At 45.7% G+C, this 27113-nt stretch overlaps 1 protein-coding gene across 25 annotated transcripts in view; it reads right to left on the minus strand.

The window, feature by feature from the left end:
- tcf7l2 (transcription factor 7 like 2) overlaps window positions 1-27113 on the minus strand; it is a 91716-nt gene that overhangs the window by 56704 nt on the left and 7899 nt on the right. For 21 of the 25 annotated variants that reach the window (XM_056366798.1, XM_056366800.1, XM_056366794.1 and 18 more), the window contains exon 4: window positions 3278-3379. The exons of the other annotated variants lie outside the window; for them this stretch is intronic. In XM_056366798.1, coding sequence (XP_056222773.1) covers window positions 3278-3379 — 102 coding nt within the window. The remainder of the gene's footprint in view (window positions 1-3277; window positions 3380-27113) is intronic. 25 annotated transcript variants of the gene reach the window in all.

A 27113-nucleotide genomic window follows, 5' to 3' on the forward strand; every position in this document is an offset into this window, starting at 1 on the left:
AAAAAAAAAAAAGCTTGACTGATTGAGTGACACCAGCAGGAGTCCGTGTGGGGTTATCATTGGCATTCACGATGCTGTCCACAGTAATCTGTCTTTTCTATATGTACGACAGCCAGTATGATGCAAACCAGCGAAACATTCAATCACACTTCCTTCTCAGTCAGAGGTGGATGCTGGAGCAGGATGGAAGGGGCGCCAACAATACAAGCTGCATTTCACATTCAATTTCATCACTTGTGCCAACAGCGAGTTGTGTGCCTATGCAGTGATGCTGCAATGCCTCTGATCTTATCAGCCTGTGTACTCTATCAAACAGATCACACTAGGGCCGGGCAATATGACCACAAATATTACAATTTATTCTCTCTTATTGATCAGTGTCAGAACTAATTACGATATGCATTTAACGGCGCTGCCGCCGCTCCGTGCTGCTTTCGCCTTTCTGCTCAGAGCTAAAGCCCCTTAAAAAGAAAAAAAGAAAAAAAAAAAAAAAGAGAGAAAGCAGACGGTTCATTTAAGTTGATATTTATCATCAACTCCAACCGTTTTTCTTGACCTTGCCAAGACATCTTTGGAATTCGAAATAGTCTCTTCACTTCATTAGCGTCTGAGGTTTTGCTAAAATCGCCTCATCATCTGCGGTCAGAAACCTCAAATCCCAATCACGTTCAATTGTCGTTCCTCGGCCTGCCTGTGCCCAAAATTGCACAGAAAATCCAATAATGGATAAGAAAAAACTGTGTTTTTGACTTGACCTCACTGAATGTAATATGCATACTATACCAAAACCTCAGAAGCACTGGCAAATTTCTGTTACTGTTAAACCACTGTTCACAATTTATTTTTACTTTAATCCAAGCTTCGGCTTCATCTGACATGATATCCCAAACTATGATCTGGAAATGTTCTCATATCCCAGGAAAAGTTGCTAGTAATTAACACGATGTTCACGACACAGTCGCTCAGGATTTTTTACAAAGTTGAACCAAAAACAATTGCCAACAATTGATTGACGTTTTACAATTTTGCTCAACCTCTACTTTTTCACCAACATGTTAATTTTTACATGTCTCAAATCTATCATTCATCACCAATCTTCCTATCATCTTTTCATGCAACTCATTGGGTTCAATCACAGCGTTTTATTGTTGTGAATCGGTATCTAACTTCAACGATGTGCGAGCTTATTTTTTTCCATTTGACTGGTTGTCCATCTTTTGTTGTTTCAAGTCTGTTTTCGCCCCACAGCCAGTTTCTGTTTTTGTGATGAGTAGCTGGTGTTGTCTGTTTGTTCCAAGCCTGTTAAGTGTTGCACACTTGCCTGTTTGTATTACAAATGTCTGTGGACATTGTGAAAAACAGATCCTTAAATTTAGGGTTTCAAAAAAAACAACAACAAAAAAAAAACATCTAAAAATATATTGTTATAATTATGGATCATTTTAGAACCCAAGTCATCGTTAAGCAATAAAATAAAACGTATATATAACAACAGAAATGTATATAAAATGCGTCATAACGTCACTAACACATTCTAAAAACTTGTGGCTGCAACCAATACACTTTACTTTTGTTCTAAAACTTCCTGAATCGTACAGCAGCAGGAGTTTAGGTGGATGTGAGGTGGTGAGTATTTACAGCCATATGACTCATAGCAGGATAAAACCTCAAGTATTTACCTGCAGCTTTTGCTTCCTACAACCAGTTTAATGACTTCATAGGAGCTGGGACTTTTTCAGCGTCTCCTAAAATAACAGAGTAAGAAGAGGCCCCTGAACTCTTTGGTATAAAAATAACAGCAGCATCACAGGGGGAGATAAGGAGGGCCTTAGCTGGGCTTGTTTTGTTCAGAACAACACTGTCATCTCGAGCTCTTTGTCTTAAACGCAACTTTTGACAAGGTTTCTGTTTCAAATATACAACCTTGTCGACTCCTGCTATTTTAAGATGTGCTTAACTTAAATTGGCAAAATACCAAGGAGGCCTCGGCTCACCAACTTCTGAGTAACTGTTTGAGATGGGTTTTTATTACAGACAGTAAAACTAACTGAACTGATCAAATGTCAAATGTGACTCAGAGGGACACCGTTTCTTGACAGTGTAATTTGTGCGATAAAAATTATCACTGGCTTCCGTGTGAGCTCCAGAGCCATGACGACGCCTGACTGTGTTGATGCACAGAGTACATAAAAGAAAAAAAAAGAAAAAAAAAAAGGGTCATCTGTGTGTTATTAGCTCCAGCGCTGAACTTTTCCCACAGGAGATGCTGCATTCAAGAGCACACAAACTTGGAAGGCCTCTCCATCTAAAATCGTTATGCGCTTTTCAAATTTTTCGTGTTCATAACAATATGTAGAAGATGCACCACTCCAAAACAAAAAAGTGAAACAACTGTGCCAATAATGGCCGAGGGCATTCATGGTCACCTCATTAATTCTGCTCAGTCCCCACTCTCATTGATTTTCCTGGCTCGCTAACCCCGTGACCACATACGTACACCTCCCTATGTTCAACCTTTTCGCTGACCTCCTGAAAACTTTATGCCTTTGGCTAACTGCTAAGTTCACATCCAACTGTTCATTCTAGAGCTGCTAGCCTCTTAGATATTGACATGCCTGGGGTGGATGCTCTGTTATGTGTATGTGCTGCATATGCCCCTATGGCGGTCCAGCCAACTCTCCTGCCAGAGTACTCCTCCAACTCCATGGATAGGGTAATCAATGTTGAAGGAGCGCCCACACTTTCTTCAAAGACAGCATGTTAGCAGCCCAGCGTAAGCTCATTCTCATGAAAAAAAAGTTGTCAACATGAGACCAGTTTTTCATTATCGTCCAGCTTGGTACAAAGCCGAGCTGGGAGTTATCATTTTCTCTGGGATTACAGGCGGCGTGGCTGTCCGAAGAACAACTGCTGCACCTGCCACAGTGGCAGCCCCCAGCGCCATCCGCCTTCGTGATCACTCACTAACGAGACAAAAGCACTACTCTCTGCAACCCACAAAACTTTCATTGTCAAAATCTGCACGTATAGAAGAAGAAGTTTACATAAAACTGACTGGGCTCCTTAGTGACTGTGATTTACGGGTAAATGCAAACAAATATGCATTTTTCCAGTTAAAGCATCCATTCATTGGGAAAAGGGGGAAGGGCTTTAACACTGAAGATGTTTTCAGGATGGATGAGAGAGGAGGGAAAGCAGGGTTTGTTTGTCTTTCTGTCATGAATAAGGGAAGAAGAGCTGGTGAAAGAGGAAAAGTACCGAGCGGAGTGTTACTTACAACGATGTGTGCCGGTGACGGGGACCTGGCATCTTTAAGTGCTTGTCTACTTTGAAGACCTCCTGGTTGAACATCTAGCAGGGGCCATTTCATCTGTAGGTACTGAATGGCAGAAAGGAAACAGAATGGAAAGAAAGAAACAAAACATGTTAACAATGCAGAAAGCAAAAACCAAAAGAACAAATCAAAAATAAGACAAAAAAAAAAAAGAAAGAAAAAAAGGGAGACGACATTTCTTGACGGGTGTATGGGTGTGGAAACTCAAAAACATGGAAAAGCAAATAAAGATCTTAAAGGCGGATGGTGGATGGGGTGAAGATGGTCTCGAGCATGTATCCAGCAGGAGTGCACACAGTGGTTGTGTAAACCAAATGACTTTTTTTTTTTTTTTCCCCCCAGAAATATACAGCACTAAACTTAAGCGTTAGTGACCAGCCTCCTTCACAGAGAGGAGGAATTCGAAAGTAGCCGAGGAGTGGCTTTAGATTTCATTAGGCCACTAATTTAGAGCTGGGGGAGGGCAGGGGTTAGGGGGAGTATTGTACACAGCTTATGGCTTTAAGATGACCTAATGTCATAAATGTGACTGTTGTCAGAGTTTTACTGGAACCCATAAAGAGGTTAAAGTGTGGCGTCTCTCCACACTCCTCTGAGGCTAAACCTCCTGACTGCCCCCATAAATGATTGACTTGGCCTCTATCAGAAGTCTCTCTCTTTTTCTCCCTCCCACCCACCCCCTCTCTCTCTCTCTCTCTCTATCGCTCACACACATAAGCACAGAAAACCAGATAAGCAGAAACAAGGGTCATGAGAAACATCTGTCTGTGTTATAAACTGGGTGGAGTCCTTTTAATTTGATGACATGTGCTGTGTTGACTGTTCTACCTAAAACGGTCTACTTTGTGCCTCGTCCGAAAATGAGCAGGAGGGGCTCTTATCCTCGTCGTCTCGTATTCAATCACAATAAAAACCTGACAGCAACTAGCGATCCAAAGCTGCCGCCATCAAAAAAATAATAATAATAAATAAATACTTTGCACAAATTCAAGTAGCCATACAGCAAATTCCCTGCAGATTTCCGCTACTGACTGCTGGTGGTGTTGACTTTGCTACAGCATGTGGTCCAAGCTCTTGCTTATCAATGTCACGGCCACCTAGTTTGAGGGAGAGAGGTCACAGCAGCTGTTTAGCTGTTTCAGCTCTGAGGCCTTTTGGAAGGGCTCCGGCGCAAAGAGGTGAAGGGTCTGAAAACTCTAAAAAGGAGAAACTGGTGCGGAACTCGATATCAGCTGTGAACCGTGTAAAACCAAAGACCTTTAATAAAAAAACACTTGCCTCAGTGTCTTCCTGGATTCCTATACAATGAAATTTGCTAAGGCAATAACAAAGTAACTCTAAAAAAGATGCATAAAAAATAAAGCCTTTATTGACAATGTGTATTACATTTCACGCACTCAAATGAATCCTAAAAAAAATCCTAATTCTGGCATTAAAAGCAAGATTGTGTCAAGCATTTCAAACAGAAAAGAACAAGAACAGAGACGGGAACAATTACTGGTGCTGGCTAATTAATACAAAGGAAGCTTGTGTAACCTTAGTGCCACAGAAGGCAAATGCAGTGTCATTAAAAATGGGAATGGAGTAAATATACTTAAGACTTGGATCTGGGCATATGATGCCATCTGGGCATAAAATGTCAAGAATATCAAGTAATCTTTTAAACAGCATTTCTGTCTGAATCCTATTAACTCGGTGTCTTGGTGACAAAACGTTTTGCTGTTATAAATTAGAACCACTCGGTGCAACCATCGCCCAGTCCTCCCAGTCCTCTAACATAGTCTATGAAGTGCAGAGGGAGCAGAGCTATGTCTCTCTTGTTGCAGTTTGGCTCCCGTACGGAGAGGCAGGTACATTAATTCAATTTGTGTTGCCATTCAGCAAGGGTGACCGCTAGTTTGTATGCATGTCTGAGAGAGAGAGAGTGTGTGTGTATGTGTGTCAGAGCTGGTCAGAGAGTGAGTGTGTCGCGACCCTTCCCGAGACTGTGTCTATATCAGTGGTAATTAGCGAAGAGTTCACTGTGGGGTGCCTGCCAGTGGTAGACGCTGGAGGGAGTTATTGACTCCATGTCCTCGGTTGCAGCCCCTGCTAAGAAAAAAAAAAAAACAGTTTGCTGCCTGGTCTTTCTCCACCACTACCACTCATTTATGACCCCAAAATGGCTTTTACTGCTAAAAAACTGGGTTTGTTTATGCTTGTTTGTATGTCCTGCGAGTGGAAAAAGGAAAGGTTGTAAAAACTCCAGAGTTGAGGTCTTGTGGGTTTTTATGGACCCCCCACACTGGGTATTAATTGCCATGAAGGGGAGAGAGGAGGAGGGAAAAGGAGGGGATGGTGGTGGTGTTGTAACAGGAAAAAAGGAGGAAGAGAGTGACGGGGCTGCTGTCATCTATGAGGTAATTCAAGACAGTGTCCATTGGTGCCAGAAGGGCTAGAAGACAGGGTAGTGCTGCAGAGAAAGAAAAAAAAAAAGTGGGGTGGGGGGGGGGAAATCTTGTCCATGGGAAAGTCCTGCCGTTGCGTGTGCGCACATGCTCACACATGCAAATATTCAAACACAGCTGCAGCTGGCAGAAGGGTCGAGAGGACATTCTGAGGAGATGGGTAAGGAGCGTGAAGGTGACACCCCTGAGTGTGGCAATGGGGTAGAGAGACTTTGAAAGACTACAGAGAGAGGGAGGGTGCCGGAGCGCATGCCCTGACAAGTGGCTCCTCTTCAGCCCCAGCTATTGCAAATGTTCTCACACACTAATCTCTCCTGCAGGTTTTACAAGCATGCCAAGGAAAACGGAGCCCTGGCAAGCACCGGGCTTTCCGACCACCCCCTTCTTGGCCTCCTTCCTCTCTCGCTCTCTCTCTCTCTCTCTCTCCCTCCACCCGCCCGTCTGCCCTGCTAACGGACGCACCGCCTGGGCTTGACTAGGCCCATGACCTGTGACCCCTCTCTGCTGCTCCAAGCCCCTCCCAGTTCCCCACTCTGCGACCTGAAAACTCTCCTGCTATGAGGGGGCCCCCCGGGTAACTCAAGAGCCATTCCAATGTGACAAATTGCTCCGGAGTTCCAGGATAACTCTCTCTTCTCCTCTGTCCCGTCCCCCCCCCCCCCCACACACACACACACACACACACACACACACACACACACACTAACCAGCCCCCCTTGACAGACCCCCACCCTGTAAGAGCCACCCAGTGGTTGTGCTCCAGCTCCAGAGTTGTGCAGCAGACGGCTTCTCCTTCTCTCTCTCCCCCCCCCCCCACTCTGTTCCCTTCCCCTACCCTGTGCCCCTCCTCGCCTGGCCAGACCCACAATGGGAGCTGAATGACTCAATTGTCTCTGATGAAGTGAAAGACAAGGGAGTCCTCTAAATCCTTACAGAGGGATGAACTCACTCTCACTGTCCCGCTTTTCCTGTGCACTACTGCTTTCCCAAGCATAAGAAGGGAGTTGGGGGGGGGTTGTTGACCATGCCTATGACAAATAATCATTTCCACTATTGATTATTTTGTCCATTATTTTTCTATAACATTAGTCAGGAAATAAAAAGTGCCCAAAGTCACTTATACTCTTCGACGATTGATTCTCTGTTGATCAATTCATCTCCCACTTGTTTTGTCACTCTACTATTTTTAAGTGTGTAGCGACTTTGCTGGACTGCTCAGCCATACGTGAGTGACTCCTGCTGCACCAGGACTTGGCATGTTATGAGCTACAGAGTGTTAACCCAGATCCACACCGACTGTCATCGCAGTGAAAACAAGCTGGGGCCCTGGTCCCCGTGTCACAGCCCGTGGCGGAGGGGAGAGCAGGTTGAAGACAAATGGAGGGGCATCCTGAGCGCTCACACATCATCCTCACACGTCCGCACACTGTTATTACTAATTCAACAAGCTGCCAACAGAAGCAATTTGGCCTGAAACACTCCTTCCTGGTACCAGCGCTAGACCTCTGATCCTCCCAAAAATAATCTTTTTTTTTTTTTTCTCCACATCCTATCAAACATTAACCAAACGTCAATATGTGCCATTGACAAAAAAAAAAAAAAAAAAAAAAAAAAAAAAAAAAAGAAGGGGTAAGTCTTACTCGTAAATTTTTTAGTGTGAACGACACGCAAAGTGCACGATTGTTCTGCCTGTTTCTGGTCAACAACCTGCTCTTTTTCCATCAAGCCCCCCCCCCAATCTAATGTGTTTATCACATGCGGCCTGGCGGCTGGAGCAGCAGCCACCGCGCGGCTTGTTCGTTTTGTTTTGGATTAAGAGCAGAGGGCTTCAGACCAATCAAACAAACAGAGCTCCTTATGTGCCAATATGGCTCCCAAACACTGGTCCACTTTCCAGCAGGGGACCGTGGGACAGATGATGAGGACCGCTGGGAATCCGTCGAGCGTTCCAGGCATGTGAGCGGTGCGAGTGAGGAGGAGAGACGGACACAGACAGACAGACAGATAGCAGCTTGGGTTCAGAGTCAGCATATGGATGCTTGGGTGTTGATCTAGAGAGTCCAGCAGATCTTCAGCCCATCTGTGGCCTGCTCATATCACAGACATGACACAGCTTTACTTGCACATCACGGTCGGTGTGTACGGATAACACATGTACGTTCAGTGACCCCACCCCCACCCACTCCCCACTCCCCAACATACTGTACATGCACTTACATACGCACACCTGAACGACAATGCTCACCCACATTTGAACATCCTCTGGTCGACAGGCCCCGCTGCTCCTCTGGGAGAGCACTCAGAGATGGGATTGACAGCTTGCAGATTAAACCAATCAGACTGCTACTATAAAGAGCTTTATTTAAGTCTGAAATGATCAAGGCTAGTAAGAGGAGCCCATTCAAAGCTCTGCAAGTAAACTGCACCGAGCTTAAAAGATTAGTACATCCAGTTTGACTACAATTTTATCCCTTTAAAAACGAAAGCGGAGCATATTGTCTTGATCTGTTGCGGATATTGCCAGCAGTCTTTGTCCTCACTCACAGGTGCAAGAGAAGAAGCAAACACGTGGTTATACAAACATGTAATTTGTTGAGGAGGGGACAGTAATTTTCTGTAATTGAGGGAGGGAGAAGCTTAATGCAACACAGGCCCTTTGAAATCCTCTCGGTTAAAAAAAAAAAAACAACCAAAAAAAAAAAACCCCATCACCAGCTCACTCAGCCACACGATACACTGCACTCACAAACAAGCAAACGAACGAACCGGCTTGCTGGAAAGCGAATGGAAGTAGCGCAAGAATTTCTCGACAAAACTGGGAGAAAGTTAGCCAACACAAGAGGATCCTTCCCGGGTTGCTTTGGTTCTACTAATGCACATTTTATGAGTAAATATTAAAAAAAAAAAAAAAAAAAAAAAAAAAAAACACCCCACCTGCTCTGATAGCCAGAGGCATTTTGCAACCAGGAAAATAAAAGTGGAATGTGGGAAGGCCTGGGGTTTGTGTGCCCTGGGGCAGGAAGGGGTCCACTGGGCCCATATTTACTCTAAAGCCAGAACACCTTGGGGGTTCCACTGGCCCTGACTGTACTGGGGCAGCCAACCTGATCCAAAACCTTCCCTCCTCCTCACCTCCTACCCCTGCCCCGTTTGCCAACAATCTCCACCTCCACCCTAAAACTCCCCGTCTCTCTCTCTTCCTTACAGAAAAACTCAACCCGGCACTCTCATATGAGCCTTTTTTCCCCACATGGGGAAAGCGCACGTGACCTCTCCATCCTCTCCACCAGACTCACCCCTTCAAATGAGGCTGTAGAAACAGGCTCGTGAAACTGCTATTGTTCAAAAATATTGCAGAAAGTGAATTGATTTGAAAAAAGAAAAAAGAAAAAGGGAGAAATGCTCAGTTTTTAGACTCACTTCCATGAACACTTGACTTTTATCTGGCCTGTTGTGGAAGTTAGTGTCGCTCTCTTAAACACTGGTTCACGAGCATGGCTTCGCTCTGACACTGTTTGCTTAGCAGGTGTGGACAAATGTGCTGTTCAAACACCAGCTGATTGACCGGAAAGTTTCAAAGTGTTGCGTAACACTACAGCCGACGCAAATGTTTCTACGACAATCACAGAGGGACTAAATTGTACGCTAGTCATAAGTTTAGCAAAAACACAGTTCACCACCTATAATTAAATTGATTGGATGATGACAAACTATAGCAGAGATTACACCTGGATGCACACAAAAGGAAGTGGAAGGCATGATTGCAGTCCAAAACACACCAACCAACTTCTCAGCGAGCCTCAGAAAGTAAACAGCATTCGATTTCTGACTTTTGCACCCCCTCCCCTTTCCCACTGACTGTCCCTCTCCCTGTGTCATTAGGAGTATCTCTTGGCTGCTCTATAAATAGTGGCAGGGAGGGTGAAGGCCAGCAGGAGCTGGCTAGTCTTCCATCAGCCCCGCTAATGAACAGGCGCTCTGGCACCTTTAGCATCAGGCCCTGCTGCAGAATGCCTCTGCTTTCAGGTGTTTCTCCTGCTTCACAGAGCGGCACTTCGCTGCTCTTCTATCCGACTGACTCTTCCTTTCTTTCTCCCTTTCTTTTCCTTTACTCAGACACAAATGTAACTTGGGCTTTTGGCTTCTTTTGTTGGCTTCCACAATCCCAAATTGAGTGGGTTACATGTTATACAGCCAGAAGCTAGGATTGTTGCAATTGTAATATATGCAGCTTAATCAATGTGTCTTACTTACTCCTAATAGGGCTGTAATTACAGTTAACTTAATTAATCAACGGAGTGGGATTACTCGTCAATACTCCGCTAGTGTACTTACGTCACGTTTTGATTTTGTGTTCATGCCACACAGGCTAAAAAATATATATCTGGATGCAAAGTGCTGACTTATTTTAAAAAATAAAAGCAGCAAAGATGAAGCTAAAGCATTCATGCTAGAGGTAAAGCCACAACTACATCCTTGTATTACAATGCTCTATTAAATCATCAACATGATAAACAAGTCCATCTACTTTCCTTCCTATAAATGTTTTCAGTCATCCAGGTAACAGGATATCTAGATGTGCTCAGTCAGAGCCAGCTGGACTGACTGGTTTTGTCATGAGGATGTTTTGCCACTCATCAGGTCTAGAGATTTAATATGCATCCTGGATGAGGGGTGAAACCTCTTCAAGGTTAAAAACAGCGAATGCAGTGTTTCTAGACACTCTATTTTCCTGTTTGTTTGTTTTTCAGTGTTAGTTTGTAGGCTCCCACACATCCACTCATGCATCAGTTTTTAGTATGAAACAACATCATGTTGTGAAATGACTGGAACTCATGTAAACATGTGGTTAAACTGTTACCTTAGTCTGGGTGCTCACACTCACTGTGATTTGTGTGCATTCTGATATCCTGTACATTTAAATCGGCATCATTATTGGCGGTAATCAGTGGAGGAACCCACCGCTCAGCAGAAGCAGGCTGCTGGATTGACAGGGCAAAGATCAGATCTCTGGACTTCCCTGGTTGGAGTTTCGTACACACTGACCTACTTAGAGGCAACGTGCAGGTGAACAGGCACGTCTGCAGGCCCAGGTGTGTCTGAGCCCCTTACGCAAGGCCAGGCCAGGACCTGGGAGGTGAGGAGGTTGGGCAACTCGTACGCTCACAACATGCTTACCTTTGCTTGCAGGAAGCAGGGTTAGGGGCGTGGAGGGTAGAGTTAAAAAGGTGAACAGCAGCTGAGCTCTGCTGAGGGAGAAAAGTAAGCTGATTGCAGCGCCCACGTTCTGCTGGAGAATGCTGTATTTGGTATTGTGCTGGAGGAGAGCTGAACGCTGCCCTTGATGTTGGGTGTCTGGTTTTGTTCTGCAAGAGTTCACTATGAATTAGTTAAACGGTAGACTGGATATAAGGAAGCTATGAAACATGCCTCAGAGGGAGAGAATGTGTACACTCTCAGGCTTCACAAAGACTTCGTATATTCTGAAAACACTACACGCTATCACACAGTTCCACCTACGCATATTCATCAATCAGAAAGCATTATGTCGAAGGCATCACACACACATACCAACAGGCAATTAATCTTCACAGAAGCATCATACGAAACCAACAAACATTCAGTCTGTTTTGTGTCTCTTTCACACTTGCACATACACCTTGAAGCAGTTCAGCCTCCATATTCATGAGACCTACTCCCTCAGCATACCTAAAGCCCAGAATTTTAAGGGTTTCAGCTCAAATCTCAAATATGGTCTCAGGTTATAGATTTGTAACCCAACCAACAAGGCTAATACAGCAGCTTTGAGCTATCTAGTTTAGGTTCAATTAGCTTTAACCTACCTTATTATTGGTGTTACTTAACACTGTATTTACTATGATATCGTGCATGGAGGAAGGGGGAAAAAAAATTCCCACACAAGTAATTACATGCACACACACACACAAACACACACACACACACACACACAGTGGGGTACTGCCGCTTTGCCATGGTAGCTTAATGAATAAATAAGTAATAAGGGCTTGGTTATTGGAGCTCATTAAAATGGGAGATGCTTCCATGACAATAAGACCTGAGGAGGGTCAGGGAAAGCAGCTTTGTGGCTCGGGCCAGAGTGGCTGCTCCCCGCCCCCATACCCAACCACTCCTGTCCCTCCTTAACCTGACATCATTGCCCCAGCACTCACCTCCAAATCTTTCCTGTCAGTGACGCACCCTGCACCTTACCCTCCCCACCTTCCCCGACACACACAGCAGCACATGCGTCTTCACGCATGTATGCGTGCAGCTGCGAGAACGGGCTCAAAAAGAAAGAAACACACACACACACACACACACACACACACACACACACACACACACACACACACACACACACACACACACACACACACACACACACACACACACACCTCTCTCATGGTTAATTACCACTTAGCTCAATCACATGGTGATCAACCCCCCCTCCCTCCCTCAAACCTCCACCCCTCTTGCAACACAAACAGCAGCACACATGCCAATTATTGATGAATCTTTAATATGGCGTTTTACAAAGTCTCCATCTCATTTCCTAGCACCGAGCAGGTGATTACTCCTCTGATAGTACAGGCAATATAAATAGAAAATGGCTTTAGCATCTAAAATATGACATTCATGGGAATAAATTATCTTAATGTAATATCATTGCAGGGTTGAAATAAAGTGGCTTGAGCCATTTCGCTAACTTTTTTTTTTTTTTTTTTTTTTTTTTGTTTGCTCCTCCTGCCTTGCATCTAGCTAGCTCTGTATAAAACCCCCGGACAAAAATCCCACACCGCAATAACATGTCAATAATGAGCTGAGGCCATCTATTGATCAGCTTAATTTTGCATCTATTAGCTAGGGAACGGCTTGCTCCGGGGGCGAGGGAAGCCAGGCGCTAACACGCACCGACAGGCTGGATGGAGATCATTACAACTGATGTTCACACACACGCTGTGATTGACATGGAGATAAGGCAGGAGAGAGCCCGGGCTCGCACGCCTCCCCGCACACTAAGCTAATGATACACCAAACGTGAAACGTGTGCTTGGTGTGTGTACAACGGTGTGTGTGTGTGTGTGTGTGTGTGTGTGTGTGTGTGTGTGTGTGTGTGTGAACATGATAGAAAGAGCATCTATCTAGAAAGAGAGTTGGAGCAGGAGGAAAAAAAAAAAAAAGAGAAAAAGAGGAGAAGAAAAAGCGGGCCACACGCCTTTGCTAATTGGCACAGTCAGACAGGGAAGCTCATAAAAAAACGAAAAAGCATTTAGTGGAGCACCTCATCTTTCTGGATCGCCTTATCAAGTCTGTGTCATTTAAATACAGTTGACTACACCACAGAAAAACCTGGCTTTGACCTGGAATGCATAGCTTCACCTGATACTTCCTTAATTTAGGGAGCTTGCATAAGAAACCCACGTTGCGGCTTTCATTATGAAAATCGTTTGTTTTCCTGTGAGCGAATGATTGCGAGCTGTACGTGCCCTGTGTCAACACAGCAACCAAAGCAGCTGGGAAAAAAAAAAGCAGACAGAAGGTCTTTCTCCCTTCTCTGAGTGTTTCCTGACACACTCCTTTTTTCTCACAGAAGATGTGACGTTGAGCGCAAGGATGGATCCGTATAAGGATGGCGTGCAGAAAATACGGCGTAATGCCCTTCTCCTCCAGTTTACCTATCCACCACCGCTGCGGCAACGGGCCTGGATTGGCATTGATGCGAGCAGCTGCAAAATAGGATGCTGCAGGTTACCCACACAGAGAGAAAAGGGAAGGGCCGGGCACTGGAACTGCACCTTTTACCACACCGTCAAAAAGGAACGACTGAATCTTTGTGTACACCATCTGTATATCTGAGGTTTTACGGGGAGGAGGTCTTGTTTTATGCCAGATAGGTTCTATAGAGGTGAGGTCAGAGGCACACACACACCAAAAAAAAAAAAAACCAAAAAAAAAAAACCCTTGGCTACAAACTGTGTGTTTTTGTCAGCTGAGGGATGCAGCGAAGGGATCGAGGGAGCAGCGGGAGGAGGGAGGGAGGGAGGTGAGGGAGGTGGGGGGGTGGGGAGGAGAGAGGAAAAAAAGCCCTCAGCCAAGCCATCAAGTTGAACATTGAACTTCACAGTAGTAGCTGCCTTTCTATGCCTCTCCTTTTGATGTTACCTCCAAAGCAAAGGATCAAAGGCTTGGAGTGTGGCGTGGGGAAGTCCCAAGCTCTTAGCCTGCCAGCCTGTGATATATGCAAAAGTCTACGCCAAAAGAGAGAGAGTGGGGCAGAGGCAGAGAGAGAGACAGGAAGAGAGAGAGAGAGAGAGAGAGAGAGAGAGAGAGAGAGAGAGAGAGGGTGCTCAAGAGCAAAAAAAAAAAAAAAAATAGAGGAGGCTTGCATGGAATGTGGCTAAACAGTATGTTTTGTGTCTAATGAATGACAAGTGGATGACGCAATCAGCCACTTAGTTACAGTGTGACGTAGAGCGGGATAAAGTGCACACACACGGGTTTTAGAGAACAGGCGTTTGATACTGGGAGAGGGCCGGGCATGAAGGCAGGGAATGGGATGGGATGGGGCGGAGCAGGGTGGAGGGGGGCGCTGGCAGTGTTTGTTGCCCTCACAACTTGCCCCTCAACCCCCCCCCCCCATCCTCAACCAGCAAAACGGGACAGCCCCCCCCCCCCCCCCCCCCCCCCCCGACTTCCACCTCGTACCAACCCCCCGTGCCTCTCCAACATCAAGGGGGTGAGAGGCTGTGTCGTCTCGACATAAATATACAGTGTGCCATTAAAGCGAGGACTACAGTAAACACACTGCACATGAAATCCTGGTTGTCTCTCGCTGGAGCACGAGCACAAACACACACACACACAGACACACACACACACACTGTGGGCTCAGCTGGGCCAAAGAGTGGGGCAGAGGTGTGCTAAAATTGATAAATCTCTACGAGACAAACACAATCCACATACACACACACTCACACACCCTTTCCCCAAGGCTGTAGGATTAAGAGGTCCAGCTGGCTGACAGCAAGCCCTTCCTTCCCACGTATCCCGTCGATCTCAACCCCCCCCCCCCTGCACACACACACACACACACCCAACGGTCCCCCCCACCCTCCCAGAGCCCCTCTCACACCTCCAACCCCAGGTCTGCCAGCCATCCAGCTCACCGATCATGCCAGGAGGACACACCTGAATTTGACATCGATCGCCCCTGAGCCCGTCTCACCTCCCCACACCCCACGCACATTCACACACAGTGGAGGAAAAATGGGACTCCAGAGCCACCACGCCACCAAAACGTAGGCTACGCGTCAATGTCACCATCAAAGCGGTCGGTCCACTCGTCTGGCCTTCCTGCCAGTGCTGCCGGTTGTGTTCACAGACACAAGTCATGGCCTTCAGAGATGGAGGAAGAGTGGGGGGGGGGGGGGGGAGACAAGGAGTGGAGGAGGGTGCAGGAGATAACATACAACAAGCCTGAGACAGTGATGCAGAAAAGAGTGGAGAGAGAGAGAGAGAGAGAGAACAGGAGTAGGCGGAAGAATATAAACCTTACTGAGATCTTTACCCCCACTCCCCCACTTCTCAACAGCTGCCAGGTCACTTTACGAATGTCTGGAAGAAAATATGCGGCGGGGTGTTGTTTGAGTGTTATATCATTTTGTCAAGAGGGAAGTATGTGCACTTGAACGCTCGAGAAAATAAGTGTTCAGTATTCCAACATGCAAGATAACAGAGTTAGGCTTATGTTGTTGGAATCGGTTTAGCACGCTTGCTGCTTGCATGTTACGTTTTGATACCAAATGATACCAATCACGGTATTTGAAAGTTACACAGGTTTTTGCCACTTCTGCACTAAAATTTCCCATTACTCATCGGCCTATATCTCTGTGATGAGCTCAAATCTGCCGAAGACGTCAGCCGTGCCCATGTATCAGTTCTACAAACAAGTCGCTCTCCTGAAACCAAAGAGCAGAGAACTGAGATTTAAACAAGCTTATGTCATCAAAAGGTGAAGTCTGAAACCGCTCTGTTGATTTTGAGGAACCACAAAATGTAAATGAGCTTCGCACTACAACCAGAGCTATAATTTCACAACCACAAAAAAAAAAAAAAAAAAAAAAAAAGAAAAGCAAAAACACCCTTATCACATGAACATCCCCATGGGTGCTCTCGTGTTCACTTTCACCAGATTGGCCATTTCAGCCATCAATGATTGAGTTTGTGTTCACTCATATTGACTGGAAAGTCAACACGATGAGAACAAAACATGTGACTTCTTAAACTTCCTTGTTGCCTGGTGTCAGAGGTGAGTGGCAGGCTTTATGTGTAGGAAAGACAGGGTATGATTTAGGTGAAGTTTGGGTGATGACAAGACAAGAGTGGCAGCGCTGGGGTCTTATTTCGGTTGTGATCACAACCAGAGGATACTAAAGCCAGGCTTGAGGCTGTCTTGCCCGAATGGATAACTAATGAGAGCAGAGAAAAATCTATCCGGCAATTCACCGTGATACCATCGACAGGGGCAGATCGCTACCACAGATTGGCTTGGGTGGGGTGTAGAAGTAGAAAGAAAAAAAAATAAATAAATAAAAAAAACAGACAAGGCAGCGGTGTAAGGAAAGAATAAGAATTAGGGAGTGAGAAATGGAGAAAGGAGAGAGCAAGAGATAGAAGGGAGGAAAATAAATTCACAATGATGACACGTAAGTGCAAAGAGCGATTAAGGATTTACTTTCAAAAGGACTCCCATTGATCTTTTTTGATAGACCTGCAATAAATCAAACTGGATTGACTCGCATGAGAACCAAGCCTAATCCTTTAGTCAGATCCAGGAGAACTCCAACCAAACCAGCTGTTAATTTAGGCTTTACAAGATAAAGCGGGAGAAATCCAACCTGATGTACCCTAGGGCAGCGGCTTACATCATCTCTGTAAAGCAATCAACTTATTGCCAGTTTGGAGAGGTAATCAGAGCACATACTGAGAGAGGGAGAGAGGGGAGGGATAGCTGGGTGGAGAGAGGGAGGTGGAAAAAGAGAAAAAGGAGACAAGAGATGGCTGAAGAGGTTAGAGAGAGAACAGGAGCATACGAATGTAAGAAACAACAGAAAATGAAACTTGAGTCCACTTTAAAAATGTTATTTTAAAAAAGAAAAGAATAATTTTTTTTTTATTTTCTGCACACTGGGCAGATACACAGGCCTTCTGACTGAAACAATGAAACTTAACGCTGAAACAAAAAAACATGTTTACGCAGCGTACATCTCCAATTATCTCCAGAGGGCAAAGATGAAACAGAGTGGAGCTAGCTTGCTGCGAACAGTAGCTCTCCGGGCTGACAGCAGGGAGTGGAGGCAGGCTTCAGCCGGCCACCCCCACCCCCCTCTCCTCCCCTCTCCACACCACCCTGTAATTTCCCTGGAGGCCGGCCCAGACCTCGTCCCCATCCCCAGTGGCCGGTGCCACCTCAGCCGGGTCCTGCCAGCCGCGCTGTGGCTGCAACATAGCACAGCCATAGTAATTAAAATGGTTATTTCTGTTTTTTGGGGGGAACAAGAGGGATATTTTTTTTTTTTTTTTTTTTTTTCCAAGCTCAGGACGGAAGTATTGTAAGACACCATCCAGCCCACACTGAGTAAACCGTGCTGATGTCTTTTTCAGTTGCATACTCTGCATTTGCGTGTGTGTGTGTGTGTGTGTGTGTGTGTACTGTGTGTCATCTGGGTACTACGGAGGTTTTGGTTCCTCTTCTTGAATGGGTGTGTGGAGACCACTATGGAGGATGCAGAAGATGAAGCCTGAAAACCACACACACACACACACACACACACACACACACACACACACACACACACACACACACACCACCCCCTCCTGCACGCACACTGACACAAAGACTCATTAGCTCACCATCTCCCCTGTCTTTAATGTCCTGTTTACAACGCAAAACAACCAGATCAGGACTGAAATCCAATCACAGAGCTTTGCAGGGCCCTTCACGTCGACCTCGCAGGAGAGCTGAGGAGAAGCAGGCCTTGTAGTCTCTGGACACTGTCCAAGGGAAACCAAACCTCAGGAGTCCAAACAAAACCACACATAAAATCAGAGTTAAAACAGCAGTCTCCATTCAGCCTGTCGTGACCCCACCAGCTCACACAAACACACACACACACACACACACACACACACACACACACACACACTCTTGGGCCCCTGCGTCTCTATCCTCTCCTGGTTACACTGTATGCACACAGGGATCACTCCGATTTCAGCGGGGCTCCTCTTGCATCGCCAAATTGACTGAGACTTGGTGACTTGGGCTTTGACACGGGCTCGTTGGTGTGTGTGAATAGACACAGACAGACAGACAGACACACACACACACACACACACACACACACACACACACACACACACACACGCGCACTACACATCCATGTAAAGGAGACTGCCACTTAAGCTCAACTCACATCAGCCTGTGCTATCTTTAGCAGCTGTGCTAAACTGTTAAAACCACACAACAACTCTCCCCCTTCCCAGCCAGCCTCCCCTGACTTCAAATAAGACGGCCTGGCTGTTTGGTGGCGGCTGCCCACTGGCACCTCCCTCCACGGCCGCAAGGTCACACGTTTAATTACACAGAAAGTAGTAATCTCACCAGACAGATGGCAAGCAGGCCGCCTCTCAATTACTTTATGCCCAATTGAATCATTACTGATGTTATTTGCTAAATTATGGCACACAGAAAAACACCACAAAAACTGGATTTGTGCTACAAGTGTGGTGGTGGTGGAGGGCTTGTGGGGGGGGATGGGATTACAGGGTCGTGGCAGTGTTAGGACAGAGGGGCAGATGTGCCTCTTGCCAAGCAACTGTGACAGAGATCAAAAAGGCGTGAAGAATACAAGCACATGACTGTGTTAGCTTTTGGGAAAAATTGGAAGTTTAATAGCACGGTGATCACTGCCAGAAAAAACAGACCCTTATTTTTCTGAAAACCAAAACTGGTACAGAACATTGGCCTGTGTGGAAACAGTCGGCTCCCGGCAGCCCAGTTGAGGAAACCGCATGACAAGGCCAATTTAAAACGTGAAGAAAGTGTCTGTCTCTTAAAAGTGAGCCAAGGAAAAAGAGTTGGATTTTCTTGGGGTTTTTTTTCTTTTCAGGACAACCAGTTTGTCATTTGGGAGCATCCCAGTGGGCTCAACGTCTCTCCTGAAAAAAAAAAAAAAAAATCCCAAACAGCAAGTGTGAGCAGCCTCATCTCAGCATCCACCCCTGTTGATGCCTCACTCATCATTTCTCAGCTCCTCCTGCCAATGGCTTCTGTGAACAATTAGAGGTCGACTTTCCCAGCGTCTCAGACCGCAGCATCTCAATCTCTGGCCAGGGAGCTCCAACAGGCGAGCTCGCCGGCCAAGGAACAAGATTCGCTTCAAGTTTAGGCCCCGAGTTTTGCCATTTATTCATCACTGACTGTTAGTGAGGACTCTCTCAGCCTGTTTATGATTTAACACGACCGCAGAGCTAAATAACAGCAAATTAACTGTGCTGACTGGCCTCATTAATGTCAGGCATGAAATGATTTGAGTGAGATCACTTCTGAATGTGCGAGGCCTACCACTAATGTTAACTCAACTACCAAAACTTGGATCTCTGGCATAGCAAACAAAAACAAAAAAACAAAAAGTAACGCTTTGGCCTGCATGACTAGAAACTCTCCAACTTGTTGGACTAACCATCTCTCCTCCATAATTTCTTTTTGCACCTATAGGTGTCATATCAAACCACAACTTGTCAGGATTCCATGTAAAACAAAGCTTAACTACATAATGTACAGCTCAAGCCAATGTTTGCTTCTAAATTTACCTACGCACAAGAGGAAGAAGATTAACAGGTTCATTCAGCGGCTTCAGGAACTTTACAACCGAGCCACGTAGTACGAAACTACCCGCCGTGGTAGTGAAAAAACATTTGTCCCAATGGTGACCGTAATAAGACTGGCAGCTCGCCACTAACTGGGAACAGTTGTGTCGAGAGGCACGTCTACTGGTGTAAAACGATCTGCGGGCGCATATAGAAAACTTCCATCCGTTTTTTTTTTGGTTTTTTGTTTTTCTGAGGCAGGGTGAGGAATTCCAGTGGCCTATAGACGGCAGCCAGCAGTTGTTCTCCCATGAGGGTGGGCAAGCATCTGGGAAGAAGCGAGCAAGCGGATTCAGAAGATGATGACGACTAGATCGACATATTTACAGCAGAGGATTTTCAGATTGCAGGATTCAAAAGTGATCCCAAAAGGCAAGTGTAGAAAATGGGAAGACAGGGTCCATGGAACTTCCCTTAGAAGGCTCAGAGGACTTACAGTAATGGCTCCCAGGCACATCTACAGCCCCGCTATCCTGAGAGGACGGGGGAGGTTTCCTGTTCAACTTTCCAGTTGTGCCATTGCTCTGCTCATGAGAGAGAGAGAGAGAGAGAGAGAGAGAGAGAGAGAGAGAGAGAGAGAGAGAGAGAGAGAGAGAGAGAGAGAGAGAGAGAGAGAGAGAGAGAGAGAGAGAAGCTGCACTCTGTTTAATACCACAACGTTCACAGCACTGTAGGAAGTCAGAGACATAAAAACATTAACAGGGGACGTCTGAAGGGGGATTTTCACATGATGATTCTGTTCCCAGTTACTCCGCGTTTCTAAGACGGGGCTGGGTAAACAAAGCCAACTTTTGAATTAAAATGAAACCTGGCAAATCTGAATCTGATAATCACACCGGGGGCAAACCAAAACTGAGTCAAATCTCTACAAAGCATTTCATTGATTTTCCGTTTCATAACTAGGCAACACTGAAGGCTATTACATGCCACTTGTGGTTCCTGGTGTTCACTAGCACATGACTGGTCTCACGTCTGCAATGATGTAATCCTAGTATGCGTGCAAATCTGTTGCCTATCTCTCAGAATTCAAAACATTGCGGAGGCGGCAACTGCCCATTGCCTGGCTTTCGGTGTTTGATTCTCAGTGTGTGCAGCGAGATCCCAGCAGCCACGAAGCCAAACAGCAGATCAGCCGGACTTCCGATTTCTGCACAATGTCCAGTTCTTACCTGTAGACTCTTTGAATCTGTTCGGCCGTTCGATTTAAAGTTAACCAGAAGTTGGTGTTGATGTTTGCTTATTTTGATGGCGCTTAAAAACAACACAAAGAAACCTCACATGTCAAAGTTTATTTCGGAGCACATCATCACAGATATAGATATAGAAGTGCAAGGACGAGAGCGCACGAAAAGGTATGTGCGGTGCACCGAGTGGCTGCAGAAGGTGCATGCACAGGCACATACAGCCTGTTTGAGCCTTATGCCACACAGGCCTGTGCATTTGATCCCCCAGCAGCAGGGAATTCTAGCTGATGCTTTCTCCCAATGGCCCACACTTGACCGTGGGGCCTTGCACTCTCTCCCCCAGCTGCTGTATGGTAGGCATGGGCGGCAGAGCTGGCACCTGTCTTTGACAAGCCTCGGCATTCACACCGACTCTGGTTTCCTGAGGCCGGCTGCCTGGCAGTCAGGTGACAAATGCTAACACACACACCGTCTCCGACTCAGACGGCAGACACGCATGCACGCCGCCAATCCAAAATCTACTGAACCAAGAGGCACTTAAGTATGATCCAACCACTTAAAAAGCATCGGCATCATAGTGAGAGAGGTCTTAGCCTCTCATGTCTGATAGCAAACCCTGCCCTGATTCAGGCTGTGGCTTGGAGCTGTAAACCAAAGCTTCCCTCAACGCCTCTCACCAGCCCGGCTATGCTCTAACCACTGTTTTTGCATACCGCTCGGCTTGTGTAACCGTTGAGTGGTTTTCCTCCAGTGAGACAATGGCTGTGTAACAGACTAAGCAGAGCAGGGCCATCTAATGTCGCTGCCTTTCAAGAGTTGACAAACACAAGCCGGTCCACGCGACGCAAGAAACTCCAAGTGTTAAGCGGCTGAAGAGCTTTCATGATAACGAAATAAAAGTAGCGGAGGAGAGACCGAGGCAGGCGCTGCTCAGGCCAAAAGGAAACACAGGTGAGCCGCTTGTTCTGCTGAGAGCCGCGCTTACCCACAGTAAACCACAGTAATTATAAGTCAATTTGAAACTCCCCTGAGGTCATAGAGAGGCTCAAAGTCAATCTGGGTCAGGGTGAATTGTAACACAATTAACATTAAATCCTATGGAAACATTTTATTCCTTTTTCAGTTCAGCGTGCTCGTCTTTGCATTATCTTTCACTCACTTCTAATTACATAGAAATTAAAATGTTTGTAAAGACACTTCTTGACAGATTGACACTAGAACCAGAAATTAGGTCTGCTCTTTCACGGCCCTGAATGACAGTAACTGGTCACAGCACGGCCGCAAGTGCTGCTTAAAGAAAAGGCAGTCATTTAACTCGCAGGATGTGATTGAGCTCTCAGTACAGCAAAGCATGCTGGTACTCGCTCTGCCGCCCAGAGGACCACAGCCACGTTTTCCCCACCTCATTTGCAAAGCAATCCCGCTTCTCTGCCACTCAGTGCACTCAGTGCATCTTTTTGTCATTTCCACGTCCAGGCTCCATTTGTTTTGTCCACTGAGACAGGAAGGTGGGGGGGGGGGGGGGGGGGGGGGGGGGTAAAAGAACCAGGTCTCAAGGAGACTGCTGTGCAACCAAAGAGCATCTTCACGTAGGCCCCACCCACCCACCGCTCCAAAAAAAAATAAATAAAAAATACACACCCGACCCACTGAGCCAACACACACTTGCCTCCCCCATGCCTGACTAATGTGCCCTGACACTCGTACATCACCCGTAAATTGGCCAAATGAATTAACCACGGCCCCTGCTTAGCTTTACGGGCTTTAAATGGATTTTCTCCTCTCCAGGTCTGCCCAATAATTGCATTTATCCATCTTGTTGAAGCCAGGTTTACACACTTACAAAGATCATGCCAATCCCCCGGATACGTTTTCCGCTCTGGTGGCAAGAGTGTGAGAGATTTGTCATCGAATCATAACAGGTAATTCAAACAACAATTAGTTTGACGACTCCGCCGTACGTCAATGTCTGGCTCCTTGTTGGACAGGACCTGGGTTAGAGCAATGAGGTGCCTTCTATCTCTTCATCTGTCTATATATCTCTTGCTCTCCCCGCAGTGTGATAAATTGAGCCTTGTAATACTTTTTATCTATCATCCAAGCCTCCAGGTTAAAGCAGCAAACACCCACAGTAGGGAAGAGAGTAGTGGCTACGAGTCTTCATTGTTCACACACACATTCAGACAGAGAGCAGAGGCCGGGTGAAGGCAGAGCTGTGAACACCAGCATCAGTGGGGGTCATCTCCACACTTGTGAATGTTTGAACAGAAGTGCATTAGACACTGGGGGGGCCCAAAGGACAATTCAGCTATGTAAACATGCAGCAACTTCCTTCCCTCCGCTCCTCCAGGCCTGCACTGAGACAAGCCACTGTTTAAACAGCACACACAGCATTCCTGTGCCTGGGCCCCGGCCAGCTGCTGCATCCTCACTGCAGGCCTGCCTGCCTGCCTGAGCAGAGACAGATACAGGCCTTACAACAGCAAGGGTCATCCACAACAGACAAAGGGCTTTTATAGACATGCAAAACTGGACTCATCTACTAGAAATGCTCCAGAGCCCTGCTCCAGCTACTTAAACGCTGACTGCCAGAGTCCACACTGACCTCCCACGGAATAGAGATTAGCTGAAATCATCACATTGCTGCAGGATCCAACATGAAATCAAGTTGACGCCACCTGTAATGACGAAGTTGGACATTTATCTTTATTGATATTTGAAAATATGCAAAGTGTGGAGGCCAATAAAGATACAAGAGGCAGTAAAGGGGCGATAAAGATCCTCCTGGTTCTAAAGGGCACAGTGACGTGCATCACATGACACAAAGGCCACCCCCGCTTACTGATGCCAGTCTGTTATCTCAAATTTCATTATGACTGAATAGGTTTCAGATTAATAACTGAAACCTTTGGCTCACATGCCATGGGGTAGTAAACAAAAATTACCATCTCGCAATAAAGTAATAAACACTCAAAAAATGTTTACAGCACATGTTTCAAACACAAACACATCGCTTTACCTCAACTATTTTACTCTTGCTGAAAGAAGCCCAGACTGTATATACACAGTCTTAAAGAATCTCAGACTGTGTATACATATATGTAACCAAGACATTTAAATGTTATCTTCACAAAAGTTGCAGGCCGGTATCTCCTTACTGGTTTATCCACCAAAGACAAACTTTGGAATTCTGTAGTGTTAATTTTGGACTTTGACGGTTTGCTTCGCTTCAGCAGCCTCCAAACCAAATAAGAAATTCAATCTCTCGCTCACACACAGTTTTGAGAAGGGACTGCCACAGGGGAAGCGTTCTGGGTCAAGACCCGTCATTAGAAGAACCAGGATGCGGTACAATCATCCTAGGAGCATTCCCCCGCCAAAAGTATGTAAACTCAAGTGCAAGGAACATTGGCAGCACTAATCTGCATTTAATATTTAACACTGGGAACCACTAAATCAGCTGTCAGTCAGGACTGGTTTTATTATAGGAAGACTGCAACAATCATAGCTTCCTCCTGGTGTCAATGCCTCAGCAACGGACACCATCGGAGCTGCCAGCGACGATGAACTGCAGGTCATTATGTCAATCAAACAGTAATTTCAGGGTGACTGGACTGCATTGTTTTCCGCCTCAACAGTGCCACGTTCCCTCTCATCCTATCTGTTTGTCTGCCAGTTCATTTGGTTCCTCTGTCTGTCTCTCTGTGTCAGTCCATCCGTCGGTCCCCTCTGGCTTAATGGTGAAGGCCACTCATCTCACGTCGGGGCAGTTGTTTAAACAAGACACTCCATTCACTCTGACCTCTCGAGGGAGGAAGGCAATTGACAATTCACTCAGTGCCGTGAGTCAATTTGTTCACTTTTGGAATTGACCCCGAACACTGCTGACACACCGGCCTCTCACTGGAGTGGAATGAATACGTAATTCTGAGGGCGGCGGAGGGTGTGGAACTGACTTTTTCTTTTTTTTTTTCTTCTTAAAAACAACAACGTTAAAACATGTTGAAATAATGTCCATACATATGTTTTGAGTTTTCAGTGCAATGCATTAAGAGTGCAGTTAAAAATCCATTTTGGGGGCTAGAGAAGAAAAACAAGGCAGCCTCAAGTGTAATGCATATAAAACATAAAGTATACCATCCATAAAGTATGAATGACAAAATGTGAGACAGGGAATAGAAATTACATTAAAATCCATTTCAATTTGCACTACAAATCATATTGCTTAATGCAGCATTTTGGAGCCAAATAAACAGTTAATGCACTCCATACAGCATTACCTGCACAATAGTTGGCAATTCAGCGCTCACGTGCTAGGCGTAGGCCATGTGTGGATGTGACAAGCTGTTCACATGAAATGTTATCTAGTGCTGTACACAAGTTGACAGCTGCCTCTTTACAAGAGGCGTATTATTATTGTGTGTAAATAGGTTTGTAACAGCTGGTTAAAGAGCTAACATGGGAATTTACTCTTAATCTGTCTTCCACTGGAATTGGTTCATCAACTTGAAAAAAAAAAAAAAAAAAGAAGAAGAAGAAGAAGAATCTAATGCTGTTCCACACTGCCAGTCAGTGTAAAGGGGTTACATTTTATTAGCCTTGTGTATTTCTACGTAAATCTCGCCAACCTTTTTTTTTCTCCCGCCCCAAATCCTAGCATAATCCGCAGATTAGCAGATGAATGTATTTCTGCTTGCGCTCTAAAAAACTCCCTCACCTTTTGCAGGCGGCTATGAATCAAGCACCTTTAACGACAAACAAGCAGACGATCACCTCATTAGTGGACACGCTCCGCTTCCCAAACACACACACGCACACACACACGCGCACACACACACACACACACACACACACACACACACACACACACACACACACACACACACACACACACACACACACACACACACACACACACCCATAATCGCAACACACTCCTTGGAGATTATCCCCGCTACAATTAAAAGTTTAATTAGTAGATTAAAAATACATCGACTGGAGTTTTATCACCTTAAACTCCTCCATTATGTGTTTAGCTCACACAAAGTGCCTCCTTCCATCTGAGCCATTTTGAACAGATTATCTGCATACAGATTTTCCCTTGACTACATTAAGACCGGAGATAGAAAGTGAGTAACAAAACAAGACCGTTGAATAACACCATCTGCATAATATACTGTATGCAGCTGAACAAAGTTGGATACCGCATATAGAGTTTGACATTATTTATGTTGTAATAAGAATCAACGTACTGCAGAATATGAGAGCTCAAACTATCACAACATACAGGTAACAAGAGATATCTGTTTTCATTTTACGTTCAAAACGAAATTAGCCTGATGTATTTTCTATCACCACTGTGAGTATTTGTGTACCAGGGGGAAAAAAAAAAGGGGGGGGGTAAAAAGTATTTTAAAAACATATTTAAACGAATGAGATTCTTCCTCTGTGGTACGTTCCAGAGCATTCTACCACATCCATAAAAGGCTGGTGTACCACAGGTGTTCACTGCACACTGGGACGGCTAGTCATTATCTAGCCCGACATGATCATTAAGAGCTGTGATGGCAGTGTGGCACCTCCTCCCTGCGTGCACACACATACATACACGTACACACACACACACTAGCTGGAAAGAAAAAAAAAAAAAGAAAAGAAACTCCAATGGAGACTCAAGCACTCCCTATCAGTTGTTGTAAAAAAGGGGTGAGAGGGGAAGCTCCTTTCTCAACGAAAAGCATGTCAGCGCTGGTGCACTTTGACCCTTCCCAAACACACTCCACAATCCAAACAGAAGGCCGGCACCACTAGAATTCCTCCAGCGTCACAGCAGGCCTCTCACCCGGAGCTTTTAAGGCAAATTTTCTGATGACGACGAGGGTGGGAAGCACGGAGAGCAACGTGGAGGAGTGGGTAGGAAGGGAGGGGAGGTGGTGGGGGGTGGGGGGGTGGGAGGGGGGGGTTGCTTCAGAAGCAGAAACCACACACATGAACATATGCCTGCTCGTCAAGCGTGGCTAAAAACTGAAACTTGCCTGCTCCAATCTGTGTTCCTCTCTGCTCAGGCCATGCTGTTTTTCTTTTTTTTTCTTTTTTTTTCTTTTTTAAACGGGAAGATAAATGTGAAGCCTAGGGGCACTATTGTTTGGACATCTAACCAGGAACTGTCGCTGCTCTCATTGCCCTGGCATTAACAGC

Source organism: Seriola aureovittata, chromosome 21 (genome assembly GCF_021018895.1).
Source record: "Seriola aureovittata isolate HTS-2021-v1 ecotype China chromosome 21, ASM2101889v1, whole genome shotgun sequence".
In the NCBI taxonomy this organism is placed as follows: domain Eukaryota; kingdom Metazoa; phylum Chordata; class Actinopteri; order Carangiformes; family Carangidae; genus Seriola; species Seriola aureovittata.